The sequence below is a fragment of the Muntiacus reevesi genome, chromosome 20, assembly GCF_963930625.1.
Source record: "Muntiacus reevesi chromosome 20, mMunRee1.1, whole genome shotgun sequence".
Lineage (NCBI taxonomy): Eukaryota > Metazoa > Chordata > Mammalia > Artiodactyla > Cervidae > Muntiacus > Muntiacus reevesi.
This window is the reverse complement of record NC_089268.1, coordinates 37,568,180-37,586,590: the sequence shown is the minus strand read 5'-3', so window position 1 is coordinate 37,586,590 and position 18,411 is coordinate 37,568,180. Positions and strand designations below refer to the sequence as shown.

At 40.6% G+C, this 18,411-nt stretch overlaps 1 protein-coding gene across 4 annotated transcripts in view; it reads left to right on the top strand.

Annotated features, from left to right (window-relative positions):
* CDKAL1 (CDK5 regulatory subunit associated protein 1 like 1) overlaps nt 1–18,411 on the top strand; it is a 576,202-nt gene that overhangs the window by 532,443 nt on the left and 25,348 nt on the right. For all 4 annotated transcript variants that reach the window (XM_065912374.1, XM_065912378.1, XM_065912376.1 and 1 more), the window contains one exon: nt 17,359–17,442. In XM_065912374.1, coding sequence (XP_065768446.1) covers nt 17,359–17,442 — 84 coding nt within the window. The remainder of the gene's footprint in view (nt 1–17,358; nt 17,443–18,411) is intronic.

Sequence of the window (18,411 nt, the reverse complement as noted above, 5' to 3'; positions counted from 1 at the left end):
TAATAATATAACATTCTTGCACAAAGCCCGTGCCTATTGTTCTTTGTAAATCTTTCACCATCGATGCTGCGATTGCACTGATAGTGGAAAAGACATCAATGTGCTAATAATATAGATGTGCTCTGTGTAGATTCTGAGTTCAAATAATGAAGAAGAGGCTATACTTTTTAGCTTTTAAAAAAAAAAATACAACTTGGTTTTAGTGTTAATTTTAGGGCTTCCCTGATGGCTCAGATGGTAAAGAATCTGCCTTCATGGCGGGAGACCAGGGTTCCATCCCTGGGTTGGGAAGCTCATCTGGAGAAGGAAATGGCAATCCACTCCAGTATTCTTGCCTGAAGAATTCCATGGACAGAGGACCCTGGTGGGCTACACAGCCCATGGGGTCGCAAAGAGCAGACACGTCTGAGCGACTAACACTTTCACATTCACTTTTAAAGTTAATTTTAAATTGTGTGTGTGTGTGCATGCTCAGTCACGTGGAGAAGGAAATGGCAACTCACTCCAGTGTTCTTGCCTGGAGAATCCCAGGGACAGAGGAACCTGGTGGGCTGCCGTCTATGGGGTCGCAGAGTCGGACACGACTGAAGCGACTTCGCAGCAGCAGCAGCAGCTCAGTCATGTCCGGATCTTTGCAACCCCATGGACCGTAGCCCACCAGACTCCTTTGTCCATGGAATTTCCCAGACAAGAAATACTGGCATGGGTTGCCATTTCCTACTCCAGGGGATCTTCCTGACCCAGGGATTGAACCTGCATCTCCTGTGTTGGCAGGCAGATTCCTTACCACTGTGCCACCTGGGAAGCCCTAAGTTGTATATAAGGCTTTTTAATTGAAAGCAAGGAGGAATCACATTGTCAAAGATGATCCTGTCAAAAGCCATTGCAGAAGGAATTGTTTGATAAAAAATGGTACCCAAAAAAGTTTCTAATCCTAGGCAGCTTCCAGAAATAACTTCCTCACTTGTACAATCCCTGGTCCTCTGTAGTTGTGATGGTGATACCAGCATCACTAGCAACTTATTTTCATGGAGCAGGCATCACTTTCTTAAGAAAACACACCTGCTCTCATTTGTTGAGTGAACTGGCAGCACTTGCATCTGATTGAGGACCAGAGAGGACTTTTTAAAACACAGGAGAGCTCAGCTCTGGTCTCCAGCCAGGTTCCACGTTCTCTCTGTAGCACTTGGGTCCCTTGCAGAGGACACAGCTTAGGGAGTGAGTCCATCCTGCCACATGTTTCTGAATTTTTACACAAACAACATTTCAGCTCAAAAAGTGTGAGAGGATAGCTGTCACCATGAGTTTTACAAGTTTAGAAACTTCCTCGCCAGCATTGCTATTATCTTTTAACCTAGGACACAGCAAGCGAGAGACTCATTAGAAGGGAAGTGACTTCCATGCTGTCAAGTGGGCTGCATATCTTCCCTCACCTCTTCTCAGGGTGTGAAAAGGCCCCGATATCTTTGCAAAGAAGGTCTGGGATTTTCAAAGAGGGAAGAGGAAGTGGGGTGCATGGGTGGGGGCATGATGGGCAGGGGAAGAAAGAATGAGAGAGAGAGAATGAATGAGACCACAATAGAAACATAACCCAGAATAGACTTATAAACTCAGTTGCCTAACAGTTCTTTATCATGGGTGTGCTTGTTGATAGTCAGATGTTTCCTTCATTTATTAGTCTGCAGCCTTATTTAACCTCAGGACTAATCTAAACAAAGTCACATACTGAACATGAAGCTGCCTAGTTAAAGCAAGTAGTTTGGGGGAGGGAGGGCATGAGAACCGTATTTTCTAGGGTGGGTATATTTCAGTAACTAGCCTTAACTTTTTTTTTTTTTTCCTATTTCTTGCCTACTAGCTTTCTGGCAAACTAAAGAATTTGGAAGTAATTGTTTATTCATAATAAATTACTTTGTATTTTTAAAAACTCAGAGATAAAACTTTTGTGACTGAATATTGTAGGCTATGAACTATGCCTCCCTGAAAAGGAAATTATTCTGCTTCACCATCATACACTTATTGACCTTGACTTTCTTATACCTCTTATCGAAGGCCTTGTTTCCTGCTCTCTTCCAGACTCAAAATAAGGAGAAGGATGTGCAGCATTGGAGACTGCAGAAAACACTTGGCTAGGATGCTTGGTGCCCGGGGAGCTGTATCTAACTCACTTAGCCTTGAACTAGTTACTCCACTTTGTGTTTCTCGGTCTCTCGGTCTCCGAGTCAGAAACAACAAAAGTACTGGTGAGAATGAGAAACAGGAACTGTTGTCATCCTTCACCAGAGCAGTGTGTTTGTTACACATTGTGAGCCTGCGCTTTTACATCAATAGACACTGTGCTTCTGTCGGACAAGGAGATACATAGAAAGTCTCTGAATCCTCCTCTCAGTTTTTCTATGCACATAAAACTGCCCTAAAAAAAATAAGGTCTTTACTAAAATTAAATAAGAAGCTATGTCAGCAAAATTATTGCAGCCGCTATTGGGCTTCCCAGGTGGCGCGGTGGTAAAGAATCCGCCTGCCAATGCAGAAGACACAGGAGAAGCATGTTTGATCCCTGGGTCGGGAAGATCCCCTGGAGGAGGAAATGGCAACCTGCTCCCGTATTCTCGCCTGGAAAATCCCATAGACAGAGGAGCCTGGCAAGCTGTAGTCCATGGGGTCACAAAAGAGTTGGACATGACTGAGTCACACACAACAATAGTTTGTTATGAAGGTGGTAACAGAAAAAATGTATTTCTTCTATGTTCCTTGGAATAAGCTAGAGAATTAAATTGTTTGAGAATAACCTCACTGATAATTTGATTCCAGTTTAGCAAATTTTTACAAAATATCAGTGCTTGAGTGTAACTGCAAAATACAAATATGTACTCTTTAAACTAGTTCACTCATTCATTCAACATTTATTAAGCACCTACAGTGAACCAGGCATGGTGTTGGCACTAGTGATATAGCTGTAAATAAAAGAAGCACAATCTCTGATCTCATAAAATGTAGAATCTTGTGAGCTTTCATCTAGGTTATTTACTTCCCCTAAAAAAAATTTAAGGTATCAGCTCGCCTACCATAAGTAGGATAGTTTGCCCTGCTGTAGGGCCATGTGTATGTACTGTTCTTAAACTTCCCACTGCCCTATGCACTGTTTGGTAACAGAATTGTTTATTATTATGATTCTGATATGTTAATGAAGAGGTACTCATTTGCAAATAACTGTTTAATCTGTAATTAAAATCTGGCAGCTCTCTTAAAAATAAAGACAGTTAAAATGCATAGTCACTGGCCTGCTGTATTAAATTTGCAGTTGCAAGACATTAAGCAAGGCATATCCTATTTATCACTTTTAATGAATCTTTCACCCTAGTCCCACTGTAAGCCCTTGATGGTATTCCTGTTATCCCACCCATATGCTTCTGAAAGCATTAACTGTTCATGGGTCTGTGCATGCCCCGGTATAAAATCAAAATCTCTAGGGTATTTTTGATCACATATAAGCAAGCTTTAAAAAAAAAAAAATTACCACTACCATATCCTCATTAAGATGATGGGCCTCTGACCATATCCTGATGTTTGCCTAGCGATCTGAAATTCATGTATGCAGAAGGAATTTTTCTTATCCTTTTGAAAGAAGAATGATAAATATTTATATAGCCTTAACTCTTTCAGGAAGGCACAGGATCATGTTTTAGAAATGACAAGAAGCTGCTTGGGGTGTTGTTTTTTTTTTCTTTTTTTAGCATAATTCATCTTTCCAATAGCTACTGAAAAAATAAATTGTAGGTTTATCAATATTGGACAATCTTCTTCCTTTTTTCCCATTAAATGTGTTCTGTCTTCTCTGAAATCCTTTCAAGTCATGACTTTGAAAAGGAAGTACAGAGCTATCTCTGCTTTGGGGGCAGATTTCCTCAAGAGAGGTAACAACAAGCCCAGTAAGACACTGACTTGGGGTCCTTAAGGCCCGGGTCCTAATTGCCCCTGCAGCCTTCTGTTTTGTTAGCCTGTTTAGCCACCATTTATAGATGCTAAATAGTCCTGCATCCATACGGCATTGCTTTCTAAAACTTATGCCTATTCTGCAGCAGTAATTGAATAGAGCCCCAAGATGGTTTTCTACTTAAAATTAAATTTTTCTCCTGACTCCTTCAATCAAGATATCCAGGAGTAAGGTTGAACTCATAAATATGTTTCAGCTAACAGATCTACCTTCTACAGCCAATGAAAGATGCATGAAATTTGGGAATTTACTTCTGGCGGGAACAGGAGTCCCATCAGCTGTAATGCCAGTAGTCATCCAACTTTTCCAGCACACATACTGACTCCCAAAAGTTAGGTCATTAATCTAAAGACAACTCAAGATTCAAACCAGGTCATTATTGTAATTGTTTCTTTCACACAGGTAAACTGAATACCTGAAATGTTACTCCCATTCATTCTTCTGTTCAACCTTGCCTTTGGCAAGTTTTATTAATTCCAGGCTACCTGTCGGCTCTGGAAGTGAAGGGAAGGGACAGTGGTGATTAGACTAGTGCTAGGTGTGCAGCAAGGGCCAGCCCGGCTGTGTCCAGGGGATGCTCGAACCTGCTGCTGCCCCCACGACCACTGCCTGCTGAAGTGCAGTTTCCACTGTGGGCGCTTAGCCCTCACTGCAGGGCACCTTGCTGGCACTGCTGCCTCCACGGATATGTGACCCAGAAGTAGCCTTTCAGTCTTAAAGGGGGTTTCAAACCCCTTTAAGATGAGGAAACTGAGGACCCAGAGTCATTTTTTTGTGGAGTCAAACAGCTTGTTAGTGGCAGAGGTCAAACCACAGGCTTCTGGTCAGTCTGATTATTATGTGTCTTGGTGTGTTCCTTCTTGGGCTCATCCTATTTGGAATGACTCTGCACTTCCTGGGCTTGTGTGACTGTTTCCTTTTCCATGTCAGAGAAGTTTTCAGCTATTATCTCAGGCCCTTTCTCTCTCTCTTCTCCTCCTGGGACTCCTATAATGCAAAAGTTGGTGGTTTCAATGTTGTCCCAGAGGTCTCTTAAACTGTCCTCATTTCTTTTCATTCTTTATTCTGTTCCATAACAGTGATTTCCACCACTCTGCCTTCCAACTCACTGATCTGTTCTGCTGCTGCATTCATTCGGCTATTGATTTCTTCTAGTGTATTTTTCAGCTCTGATTGTTTTATCTTCTCTTTGCTAAAATGTTCTTGTAATTTATCACTCTCTGCATCCTTTCTTTTCCTGAGTTCTTGGATCATCTTTACAATCATTACTCTGAGCTCTTTGTTGGGTAGATTTCCTGTCTCCACTTCACTTAGTTGATCTTCTGGGGTTTTATCTTGTTCCTTCATCTGGGAAACAAAAGAATTCTTGATTCCCTGCTTAGTAGTCTTCAAGCTTTTCTGTTGGCCAGGGCTCTATCTTAAAAGAGAATGAAATTCTACCAGTGTACCCAGAAAGCTTTGTAAGATATTAGACCATAGATTCAGATTGTGATGGTTTCCAGAGATCTAGTTACTGACTGGGAATTAAAACACCAAATTGTTATGCTTTAAAATATAAATTAGGATAGAGTTCATAATAACGTGTTATATTTGCATACTACTTTTTTGCAAAACTTTAAGGTAGAAATAGATAAGAAGGTGTTTTGTTTTGTTTTGTTTTTCTCTAAAGGTATAAGGTGATCTACTAAACAGGAAAAATTGAGTGGAAGGGAAGATTTTTAAAAACTCACTCTTCCTCACGGGTGGAAGATGGAAACCAGCTCTTGAATGTGGAGTAGTTCACCAGAAGGAGAAGGGTCTTTTAAGAATAAAGTGACTTCCCAAGTTTTATTTTAACTGTATGCTGCCACATGCAGAGTGCATGTAGCATCAAAATATCTCACTCCGTGTCTGCCATTCATGATGTGAACGAGCTGAACATTCTCAAGGTCTCTCAGTCCCTGCCCGGCAGTGACTTTGCCACAGTGTGGACAATGCAGACGTACTACACAGGCTGAGGAGGTTTTCCCAGCTGCTTGATGCATTCGCTCACTTTCTGTTCTTGAGTCTCTGTAACACTTAGAGAGGTCCCTGCCCACCCCTGTGATCAACAGCTTCTCCTAGAGTGGTGTTTGGGTTTAAGTAGACTCTCGTATTTGGCCGGAAAGGCCATTAAAAAAATCAAAGCCGCCCTCATAACTAGATTCCTTTTTGAAAGGTTACTGACCAAAAAATTACAGCTCAGAATTGGAAATTGTTCAATTTAAATAACTGCATTATTTTCTCTTTCCTACCCTCTCAATACTCAGTCCTTCCCCCGAAGTAGATTGATATAAAAAAATGCATAGGATTACTTGACACTTTCATCTTTCTTGGTGATCACCCTGGAAGAATATTTTTTTATCCTTAGTTTAACTAGAATCTTTTATTTTTGGTTTAAATTTATACAAAAACTACCCACGTGTTCACCTGCAACCTCAATTTCCTTGTGTTGAATTTCATATATTTTCTCAGTTGTCTATGATCAAGAGAAGATAGGGAGAAGGGATAGGTCTGAACCAGACATTTAAATTTCATGGTGTGTGTGTGTGTGTGTGTGTGTGTGTGTGTGTGTGTGTGTGTGTGTGTGTGTGTGTGTGTGTGTGTGTGTGTGTGTGTGTGCACGCGCGCACATGCACACATGCTCAGACTAATTACTGGTTGCAATAAATTTGGTCGAATTTCAATTTAGCTTCATTAACTCTGAAACAGGATAGTGATATCAAAGGGAGGGGAAAAACAGAATAAGGAAAGAGAAACAGATCAATTGTCTTTAAATAAAGAAATTTCAGGAGGGAACTGGTATTTATTTTTTAAGTCGTCATTGCCACTTCTCAATATTGTATACCTATAAACAGCCCTATAGTAGGACTTGCCATGTGCTTGGAGAAGCTACATTTCCACAGCAGAAGAGGAAAGCAGAATAAAGCACTGAGAGGCAGGTGCACAAGCAATACAAGTGGCCTCTTTGCCTGCAGCCGTAATGCCTGGCCAAGAAGGCAGGAGCTCTCAAGCCCAGCTCGCAGGGTCTCCCTGAGCTAAGCCAAGAAGCACGGAGGGGGGTGGGGCTGGGAGGGAGCAGGAGAGAATAATTGTTATTCAGGCTTCTTTAATGAGATGTATTGCCCACTGCTGAAAGATTGTAGCCGTGTCTTTTGTTATGTTAATTAGACACCATTAGAGCTTGGCTGTCTTTGATTTCTGCTTAATCCTTTCTGCTTCCTCTGCCGCCATCCTGACTGGCAAATGATTGAAAGATGGTGGGTGCGCCGCACGTGTTATTTATTGCTCCCATCTATGCTGAGTTCTTTGGTAATAGGGTTGCTAACAAAAGATTGATCTTACCAAAGGCGGTAGGGATTTTGGATGTTCATTTTGGCTTTTTAAAAAATGAATTTGAGAATGGTCTATTTCTGCCAAACATCATTGTTTTTTATATGGTTGCTCTTGCAGCCACACAGAATGGGAAATGACAGATTGGAAATTTTAGACGGCCTTTCTTTGGTTGCCCGGATTGCCTGGAAAACAACCAGCAAATTGATCATGCTTTTGGAAAGGCTAGGGTTGACCCGGAAAAAAAAGGAAACAAGATTAATTTAAAGATCAAAAAAGAGAAATTTAGTAGTTTGAAATCCCTGCATTTAACTAAAATTTATAGATATGTAGGTATTCTTTCTTAAAATTAAAGCATTGCATTTACATAATTAGTGCAAATAAGGGTGTTTGGGGTGAGTTAAAGGGAAAAAAATTAATCTGGTCCTAAATAGTGAAAGGGGGAATTTCTGCTAAATTTTTTAAAATCACATAGTAATGTTTTAGAACAGCACTATCCAATGGAAATGAATCACAGAGGTTATTTTAAATTCTCTAGTAACACTAAAAAAATAAAAACTAGGTGAAATAAATTTTAGTATATTTTATTTAACTCAGCATATCAGAAATCATTATTTCATTGCCATATAACAAATAAGACTGCCATTTGTTTCTCAAAAAAAAAATAGATTTATTACAGATCAACAAAGAATTGCAAGTTTGGTGCCTACAGCCATGGTACACGTGTGGGTACCTAGTCACTCAGTTGTGTCCAACTCTTTGTGCCTGTAGCCCTCCAGGCTCCTCTGCCCATGAGATTTCCCGGCAAGAATACTGGAGTGGGTTGACATTTCCTGTTCCAGGGGATCTTCCTGACCCCGGGGATCAAACCTAGGTCTCCTGTATTGGCAAGGAAGATTCTTTACCTCTGCACCACCTGGAAAGCCACAACCATGGAGCCACATGCAAGTCTCCACAAAGCAAGGAGAAGAGAACTCTTTTAAAGAGGGCGAAAAGAAGTCAGGAGGGCTATAGGAAGCGAAGAGTTCCCTGGAGGAATTCAGAGTTCAGAGCACTATTGTAACTTTTTTTTGGCTGCGTTGTTTCAGTCTCACATTGGCTGAGCTCTTGCCAGAACAGTAGAGGAAATCTTTATTCTTGGGTGGTACAATCCTCCTAAAGCACAGAGCTTCCTCTTCCGGCCTCTTGACTAATTTAATTGAGGTTTCTGTTTATCAGTTTTAACGACTTCAACCTGTAATCAATGTAAAATTAATAAGTTAGTTTGCACACTTTTAATTACGTTAAATTTTTGAGATCTGCTAAGTTTTTTGTCCTGGTGTATGTTTTCCCGCATATCTCACTGAGGGTTTGCCACATTCAGGTGCTCTGCAGCCACCTGTGCCTAGTGGCCACTGGACTGGGTAGTGCAGTTTTAGATTATTTCTTTAATTTACCACATGCCTAAAAGCACCTGTCAGGATAAAATCCAATTTTAAAGTTACAGGTAAACTTGATGAGTTATATGTTAACATTAAATCTCTCTCTAAAACTCAGCTGCCTACTTTCCTTTCTTTTTGTAATCTGAATTATTTATTATGTTACCAGTGAAGCAAAAAAATTCTAAAGATGCTTTCCAAGGAGGTAATCTGTTCAACAGTTCTAAGATATAAGTATGGTCACCTTTGCACTTATGTGAAAAGCTCATCAAAGAACAGTGGCCCAGACATGCTGAGCAATGATTGATAGGGACCAATGGGAAAAGATTGGGAAGGCAGAAGCAAATGGAGATAATTTGTTCAGTCTTGGAACTGAAATCTTAATAAACAAGGGTTCCACATACATATCCTACATTGCCCCCCCTCCTTGGTCATCCCATTAATAAGATCTTGTGAATCGATTTTACTGGCAACATCTGGTTTTAGCACTTTTGATGGTTTTAAATGTTGAGCTTTTTCCTCTACCACGTGGACGTTGTAGAGCTTGCCTAGTTTGGGAAAAATGCGTGTAACATACTTGTGCCAAATATGTGATAAGGAAAGGCAATTTATTTGGACTTGTTAAGAGAATAGATCTCATGTTGTATGTTCTTATCACAATTAAAAAAAATTCCATAAAAGCATTGCAGATAATACCTCAGAACGTTCTAGATTACCAAAAATCTCCAGGCAGATAATTAAAACTTGACTGGTTTTCAAATTGGAAGTTCAATCAGCGCTGAAGTACAGATTTCTAATGCAGCCAAGGAATCAGGTCAACATTTGTCATGTAGCTATTTGCTGTTGAGAATTACTATATCAATAAAGCACTGTTGCTATACTGATTATTGTTGGCTAACTCCAATATTTTGGCAACATGATACAAAGAATCGACTCATTGGAAAACATCCTGATGCTGGGAAAGATTGAAGGCAGGAGGAGAAGGGGACAACAGAGGATAAGATGTTTGGATGGCATCACCAACATGATGGCCATGAGTTTGAGTAAGCTCCGGGAGTTGGTGATGGACAGGGAAGCCTGGCGTGCTGCAGTCCATGGGGTCGCAAAGAGTCAGACACAACTGAGCGATTGAACTGAACCAACAGAAAAAAAACCTTTGTTAGGAATGAAATTGCCTCCACCTGGGAAGAGACCCCTTTGGTTGCCTTTCTCTTACTGGGATGGGCACATAGCTAGAAGAAAATCAGCCAGCAACTGAAGACAAAAACACAAGGGCCGTTATTAGAAGAAATTTCATTGTCTGATTCGATTCAGCAGAACCACCTTGGGTCTGGTCTTTGTAACTTTCATCACTGCTTTGGGAGGAAGGACTTTCAGCAAGCCAGATTGTTTTTTGTGTGTGTTTAGGTTATTTCTGAAATGTGAAGGAGGAATAATAGAGACACTAAGATACTCACAGCAATTACTAGATATATAAACACTTTAGAGGTATGGATATTCTGCATTAAAGGAGCGTTCTTTCCCTTTGAACACACTTAATTCTAATAGTAAGAATAGCTAGCGAATATGTATTTTTTTCACACAGCGGATAGAAATCTAATAGAATGTATTTCCCATCATTGTTTAAGAGTCAGATACAAGTCCAGCCCCTTTCACAGTGAACAGTCCTCCATCGTCTCTCGGGAATCCTTAAGCAGACCAGCAAACTGATGGCAGGCATTTTCAATACGCCGGACTTAGAGGCTCATTACTTGTTTTCTGTGCTATCATCGTGTTGACACACATTCCCATGTCACGGCCCTGTTTCCTTATAGAATGGCATTGTGGATAAGGATGATATTAAATTTTAATGTTTTTGCTATTATTACTGTTGACTGTTTTTAGCTTAAGTATGCCTGCTTCTTTAATTCCAGCTTCTGCAGGGCCAGAAAACAGAAGTGTGCATAAACAGTCAGGAAAATTACTGTATGCCCTGGAGACCCAGCATCGCATGCTCTGCCTGTTGTGAATGATGAATCAAAATGGAAAGGTTATCATTTTCATTAGCTAGGAAAGAACAAGACCATACTTTTCTCCAAGTGTAATTACAGTGGTTCACTGGCAACATTACACTGCAGTAATTAGTCTAAAGGTGTATGTGAGGGCAGGCTTTTGCACAGACACTAGAAATATTATTTCAGAGTTTAAGGTCACAGCCTTGTGTTTAACATGTTCCAGGCAGCTTAGGGGGGGAAAAAAAAAACTAATTTGACTGGAGCTAAAGAAAGACATTTGACATTTCCCAGAGTCATGCATTCAGAAACCAGTCAGGTAGAAAAATTGTATTTTATTATCTACAATTTAAAAAAAACTTAGCTACAAAAGTAGCATGTCAAAATATTATATAGGATAAGCAGAGATAAAATTCAAGTTTATTAGAAATGTGCAGTAAATAATTACGAGAGCTTTTGATACATGTGTTTTAATCTCCATTTCTCCACTTAAGGCAACTGGACAGAAAAATTAATTGCTAGAAACTTTTCAGAGGAAGCAAAATAATTCCTCTACCTTCTTATAACTCTTTTCAAGAAATAAAATATTTCTCTTACACAAGTCTAATATATACATCTATCCTTTATGAATGTTTTTGGGTACTCTGAGCAGTTATATTGAATTATTGAAATCTCTGTAACCTGACCCTTTAAGAGTAGAAAGTGAATTGCAATTATTTTCCAAAGCCACACGTAAGGTTTTCTGTTTAAGTAAAACAAAAGTGAGAAGGAAAAAAAAAAAAGTTGAGAAAAGTAAAATTTACATAAAGTTTCTATTTTAAAGCCACATTATGGGCTTAAAAGAAACTCTGCTTCTTCTAGTTCAAGGAATGCTTATACAAGTCACAGTTCTTACTGGGTTAAAGGTAAAAACCCAAGTACTCTTAATGTCTTTGTTAAATTTCAGTATTATCTGCCTGTCTTGAAGCAGTTCTTTTACATCTCTCTTTCCATCCTGAAATAGCCGTGCAGAATGTTGTTTGTTTTAGGACCCGTGGAGAAATAGAATGTACTTGAATGAGCATTCATTCAGCAACCCAGTTCTGTTGGAAACCTCTGCTTTTTTCATGCAAGTGTGTGTTTTCTGTGTGTTATCTGTCCATATGGTTAGAACTGATGTTTCTCACCACTTCAGGCACTCGGGAAATTTGAAGCATAGATGTGACACAAATAACACAGCCAGCTGATTATACAACGGACTGAAAAATCTGCCCCCAAATTGAATTAAAAAAAAAAAAAAAAAGCCACTGCTTTGCTGCTTTTTGTTAGTCACAGATGTTCCCCTGCTCAAGGAAAGCTGCACACTCCAGAATCAGAGCCATGATGTTGTGCGTTTTCTGCAGCTAGGAATTCCATAGGAGACATCTAGTAGCAAGGATGCCTCCGCGACTTCTCTCGGCCACTGAACAGATCAGTGCATTCGGCTGAACCTCAGTCTCCTCTCTGAAATCAGAGTTTGCTAAGCCCCTTTCAGGTTCTGAGCTGCTTTGTCTATTCAAGGGAATGCAGTCTTTATTTTCTGCCTTTGTATTTGGGGGGAAAAAAAGCAGAAGCGCTTTTTTTTTTTTTCCACATCTTTCCAACAAAGCCTGGAAAGTTCTACCCCCACCTGCACCTCCCCCCTTCATAGGAGGGACCATGGTTCCCATCAGCTCTGTGAGATCAGCAGTCATGCAGGATCCTGTGGGCTTGTTCTGTACGTTCAGTGACCCCATCCGTGAAATGGAGGGATGGTTTCATAGGACTGTTTCTGTTAAAACAGGCTCCAGTGAATCCCAGAGATGAGGTATTGAGGCAAGGAAGAGACTTTAATCGAGGAGCTGGCAGACCGAGAAGATGGCAGGCTAGCACCTCAAAATAACCATCTTATTGGGGTCTGGATGGCAGATTCTTTAATAGATCAGAGAGAAAGAAACAATGAGGAACTAAAGTCAAAAGGCAGAACAGAGAGGGCGAGGCAGTGGGGAAGTCAAGTGAAAGGGTCTTCCATCTTGCCAGACATCTCCAAGGGAATGGCCAGCCCTTGGAAGGGGTGTGTTAATCTATTCACAGGTGGGCAGGAAGAAACTGTCTCTCCAAGAGCTGAACAAAGGCACTTTAGTTTACAGTCAAACAGAGGGGCAGGGTCCTCCAGGCACGCCATGGAGTATCAATAATAATAAGCCATGGAGTATTGATTATAATAATAAAAGCAACAAAATGCAGGTCAAGGAAAGTTTCCAACGTGGAGTCAGAATTGGCTTCCTCCCTGCAACATTTCTGCAGTTCATTTCTCATAAAATGTAATTTTGAAGTCAGGTTCACATGGACTGTAGGAAGTTGTGCATGTCCTAGGAAAAGCCACTGTCTTCACTGACATCTGATTAATAAATTACAGAGTACATCTGGCTGCTTACAGCAGGTCTGACAGCCACTTTGAGAAGTTCTGACGCATGTCCTGAGGTCAGACTTTGTAAATGGAAACTGAGAAGTGGAAGAGACTGTATTCCCAACCCAACTTCTTAAACTCTAAAGTGTTTTAGAAATTAGAAAAGCATTTTATTAAATCAGCTATAGATTATGTACCTGTAAAGCAAATCAAAAGGCAAAGAAATTATTTTCAAAAAGGACTTTGTTGGGAAGATTTTAACAGGATTCTTCAGGTAGAGGTCACTGGATAGCTTTGTGAGAGCCTTGGTCAATGTTTCTCTGGTGGGTATTAAAATCAAGTTGTTCCTTTCAGGGCAGCAAGAAAGTGGCTCTAGTTTCCAGAGAGCTCTAAGCACGCATTGACTGGGAGAAAAGGGACAGCCTGGATTCAGAGTACAAATTTCCTTCATCTGAAACCTTGTCAGCAGATCAAATCCACTATGAATGATGACTTAGAATTTTGGAACCAGAAGCACCTCTAAAGATCAGAATCCACTTCCTCTTTGGTCTGCTCGCCTCTCACCTCCACGTCACTTCTACCAAACTCTCATTCTTTTTATCCTGTGAGGAAATCAAAGGCCCAAAATGTAGCCAAATTTCTTTTATCTTAAAAATAATCTACTCAGACCCATGTCCTCTTGCCCCACTCTCCAATTTGAATATGTGGCATTTGATGTCTTTGAATAACCCTTTGTCCTCTCCCCAGGGTTCTGCTGGAACTGTGCATTCCTGCTTCTGACCCTTCCTTCTCCCTCCATCACTTCCATCCTGTCCTTGAAAGTTCCAGTTATCTGGGAGTCACCCTCTGGACCCTTCTGTGGGTTTACAGTTCCACTTGAATCTTAACCGTTCCTGCTGAGTAGCCGTATTGTGCTACCAGTCACAGAGGGTGTTGAAAGTATTTTCAGCCTCCTTAGTATTCTCTTCCTCTCTCTATGGGCATGTATATGCTTGTATTTATATGTGTATATATATATATATATATATATATATACTTGTACATATATTCTATAAACTCAGGAGTTTGTTCGTTCTTTAAATTACACAAGCAGTCATTCTGTTAACTTCCTCTTGGAGGGGCTTGTCTCAAAGCCAGTGAGGTAGCCTTGCATTTCTGTCAGAGATTGCAGTTGCTAGGGGAGGTTCTGTCAGCGAGGGTGAGAAGCCAGGGAGGAAGCCTCCTTCTCACAGAATCTCAGAACGTCAGCAGAGAGTAGATGCTGCAGAATCTCAGAGAAGATTCCGTGTGCGCCTATCCTTCTGTGAGACAGGCTGATCCGTCTCCTGGGGGATCCCTCTGCCTTTAGTGTATTAGAGAGCTGGCTGATGGTAGTCCTGGGGACCCAAAGGTGTCTGCAGCCTTGCCCTTTTGCTCCTGAAGCCCTGCTTCTTCCTCTGAGACCAAGATGACCTTGCTGGGTGGTAGAGGCACTCTAAGTCAAATTAGGATGATTACCCTAAATCTAGTACCCTGGTAGCTCAGGCAATAAAGAATCCACCTGCAATGTGGAAGACCTGGGTTGGATCCCTGGGTTGGGAAGACGCCCTGGAGAAGGAAATGGCAACCCACTTCAGTATTCTTGCCTGGGAAATCCCATGGACAGAGGCACTTGCCAAGCCTCAGTCCTTTGGGTGGCAAAGAACTGGACACAACTGAGTGACTAACCACACCGTTGTCACATGGGGTTGGGGAGAAAGCAGTTGGAAAATAGGGAGATGGCTCATTTGAAAAAATATTACACATTTGTAAAAAAGACTTACACATTTGGCCTGTAAGTTTCCTTACTGTCACCAAGGCAATGCTGCCTCTTCCAGAATTCCAGCTCAATCCCGCCTCTGCACACTTCCTTAACTTTGTTGTTTTTAAGGTTATTTGAAATCATTGATTCTCTTAAAAGTCATATTTGATGTTCAGTTCATTCATTAAAAAATACTGCGTTAGAGCATTTATCATTTATTTTTTTGTGGCAGGGAAGGCAGTTTCAGGGGGTGGGGATAGATGGCATCAATTTTAGGTCAAAGTCCTAGGTTGCTCATGCTCATTTTTGCTCAGTAGCTTTTGGGGAACTTAAAGAGCCAATGAGACAAAGTCAATGGCTGAAGGGACCAAAAGGGTGACTGGAGAGGTGTTCACCACTATAAATGACTTCCCATCGCAATTTTCCTGAATCCCATTGGCAAATAGTTAAGTACTCCATACAAACTGTTCTCTAATGGTTGGTCAAATGCCCTGCCCTGTTCTGTATAAACATAGCAAGTTTTTCTAACTCTATGTGTATGTATTACTGTCATGGTTAGTCTTCCAGAAAAAATGGAATAACCCCCAGAATGATAACTGCAACCATCCACATTGATTCTAACAAGAGGAGAGCCTCAGCATTCGTTTTTGGTGGCTTTGCAGTCTCGTATTGTTGTTAATTTCCTGAAAACTTAATGTTAGATAAAGTGTGATTGCAGATTTCCTTAAGAACCATTGACAGATACTTATCCTAAGTCATAAGCAACTCACAGTGTGAAATGTGTGCAAACATTCCAAGTTTCCTTCCAGAAGAATATACTTCAGTGAAACCCAGTGTTCATCAGTTTTTGGGTTTTTGTTTGTTTGTTTTGTTTTGTTTTTTAACAAACAGGGCCATTAAAACTCAAAGTAGAAGTCAGGAGAACTTCCTTTTGTTGTAACTTGATTTTTAGAAGAGGTTAATGTTGCGGGAACTTTCAGCGGTTTTCAAGGAGTGAGCTACATCAATCTGTGATGTGTCGTCTTGGAGACCTTACTAAGTGGCTGCATTTGAATGATAGAGTTAAAAAAAAAAAGAGCAAATTATAGTGTATTGGCACTGTATAATGGAGAGAGGAGTTTGGTGTGTTCAGTTTTTTCTTTTTAATTGTTAGGTGGTCTATTTAGTGCAGCTGTGTTTATGTTTCCTAAGTGGTAACTGCCTGAACATGGTGACAAGTCCCTACATATGAGAAAAGGGATTTTGTTCAAAAAAATCTTGCCAAAGTACTTTAACATGGAGGGTAGTATTTATCAAGGAGCAGTGGCAAAAATGATTCTAGGCATAATCATCTAATATAGCTGGTTTGCTATATCAGCCATTTTGACAACCTTGTTTAAAGAGAAAATATATAACTGATACTTTAAATGTTGCATTTCACAGTGGAATAAACTTGGAAATGGTAGAATAATTTAGAATGGTCCCATTGCTTTAACCAACGTTTTGGCTAATTTAACTTCTTGGTTATTAAAAATGCATGCTTAAATCTTAAATACAGATCCTGTAGAGAATAGTCTCTTAAAAAAATTAAATGAATATGCAGTCACAGCTGCAGCAAAAAAAGAGACAGTTGCCCATGAGAGAGAAAATGTATATATTAAGCAAATAACTGAATTAATCAATAATTTCAGAATTGCATGCAGTGTATGAAATGTTTAGGTGCAAAGACTTAATGACTAGTTTTTGAGGCGTTTTCTTTAGTGTTACATCCCTCATAACTCAAATTAGTGTTTATTACCAGTCTTTCATATTGCCAAAATATTTTCATGAATTTGGATTAGAGGCAGCTTGTTCTGGCTTGTTTTGCAACTTTGTTTCAAGAAACAAAGTGATATTTAGAAGATTTTTTTATGTCTCAGAAGCCTTAATTATCTAACTTCTGTTGAAGGAAGACATAAGACCAAGTTTTGCTTCATAGTTCTCTAAGACAATAAAATTTTTTCTACCCAAATTTTATATTACTGCATAAGTAATAATGCCTTTCTGGAAATTTGAATCAGTGATTCTTGTATTGGCTGTTAAGTAGCTAGCAATCTGGATCTGCTTTAAATTCAAGAAGACGCGACTTGGGACTTCCCCAGTGGTCCAGTGGTTAGGACTTCATCTTGCAGTGCACAGGGTGTGGGTTCCATCCCTGGTCGAGAAGCTGAGATCCCCCATCCCTCACAGCCAGAAAACCAACACATAAAGTAGAAGCAATATTGTAATAAGTGCAACAAAGACTTTAACAATGGTCAACATTTAAAAAAAGAAATCTTCAAAAACAATTTTAAAAGACATGACTTACTGGTCCATAACTCTTTGGGTTGGCGTTTATTTTGGCTCCTCAGACGTTTGCCTGATGGCTCCTGTTTTTTTTTCCTCCCCTCTTTCCGCAGATTGGTCAGAGACAACAAGTGTTAGTCACCGAAGAATCTTTTGATTCCAAGTTTTATGTTGCACACAATCGATTCTACGAGCAGGTAAGAGACACTCCCACACTCTCAGGATTTCTCCAAAATGAGAAGGAGTTCTGAAAGTAAATCAATTTAAGCAAAAGAGACTTAAAGTAGCAGAGATTCGTGTTGATAGCATTTTGTGGCAGGAAGGCTGTTTTATAGCATCAAGCCAGCCAAGCTAACATGGGGCTTATCTTTGTGGTTTAATCTACAAAACATTCTATCCAAAGGAGTAAGTGTGTTTTAGTCCTCATTCGTCTCTGATGGGAGCAGCCTCTGGTGCTGGGGAGTTTAACAGGCAGTTCTGACCGCCCCAGCCTCCCACAGCCTGGCACCATGGAGGGAAAAGTCCTGTCCGGGGGACAGGAAGGATGTCTGCACCGGCGACATCAGCCTGGAAGGCGGGGACTTCCTCTCCCTGTCTCAGCACTCACACAGGCTTTTGGTTGGTTGTCTGTTGGTTGGCTTTTTCAGTTTCAGGGTTTTATTTTTTTGTATTGCCTTTTTTTTTTTTTTTTTAACTTCCATCATAATGAAAAGTGCTGAGGGCAAAAGGAAAAGAGTGTGTTCCTTGGACTCAGCTCACATTGTGTGAACAGCTTTGGAGACCAGAGTGAGGATCAAGCTAGCGTCACTGAGAGTTTTCTTCTAGGCCCACTCCTCAGTCCCTGCCCATCTAAGGCAGCGTGCTTTGCCGCGCCAGCAGCCAGACTTCTAGTTCAGTGTTTGGGACTGCACTTCCCCAGGGGGTAAAGCAATTCAGAAGTGACTGAAGCAAACAATGCCTCCTTCAGGGGCCATTGGCCCTGGCAAGGAGGAAGTGCCATAGGCCCCTCCAGTTAGAGACACTCATAGGGGAGAGGGATTCCGTGGGTCATCCCTGGATCATATTTTCTTAATACCAGGTGGGTTTTCCTACTTTTTTGTTCTTCTCTCATCAAATGAGAAGTGGACTTTTTTCCTGAGGATCGTGGCTTGGGAAGGCTCTTCAGG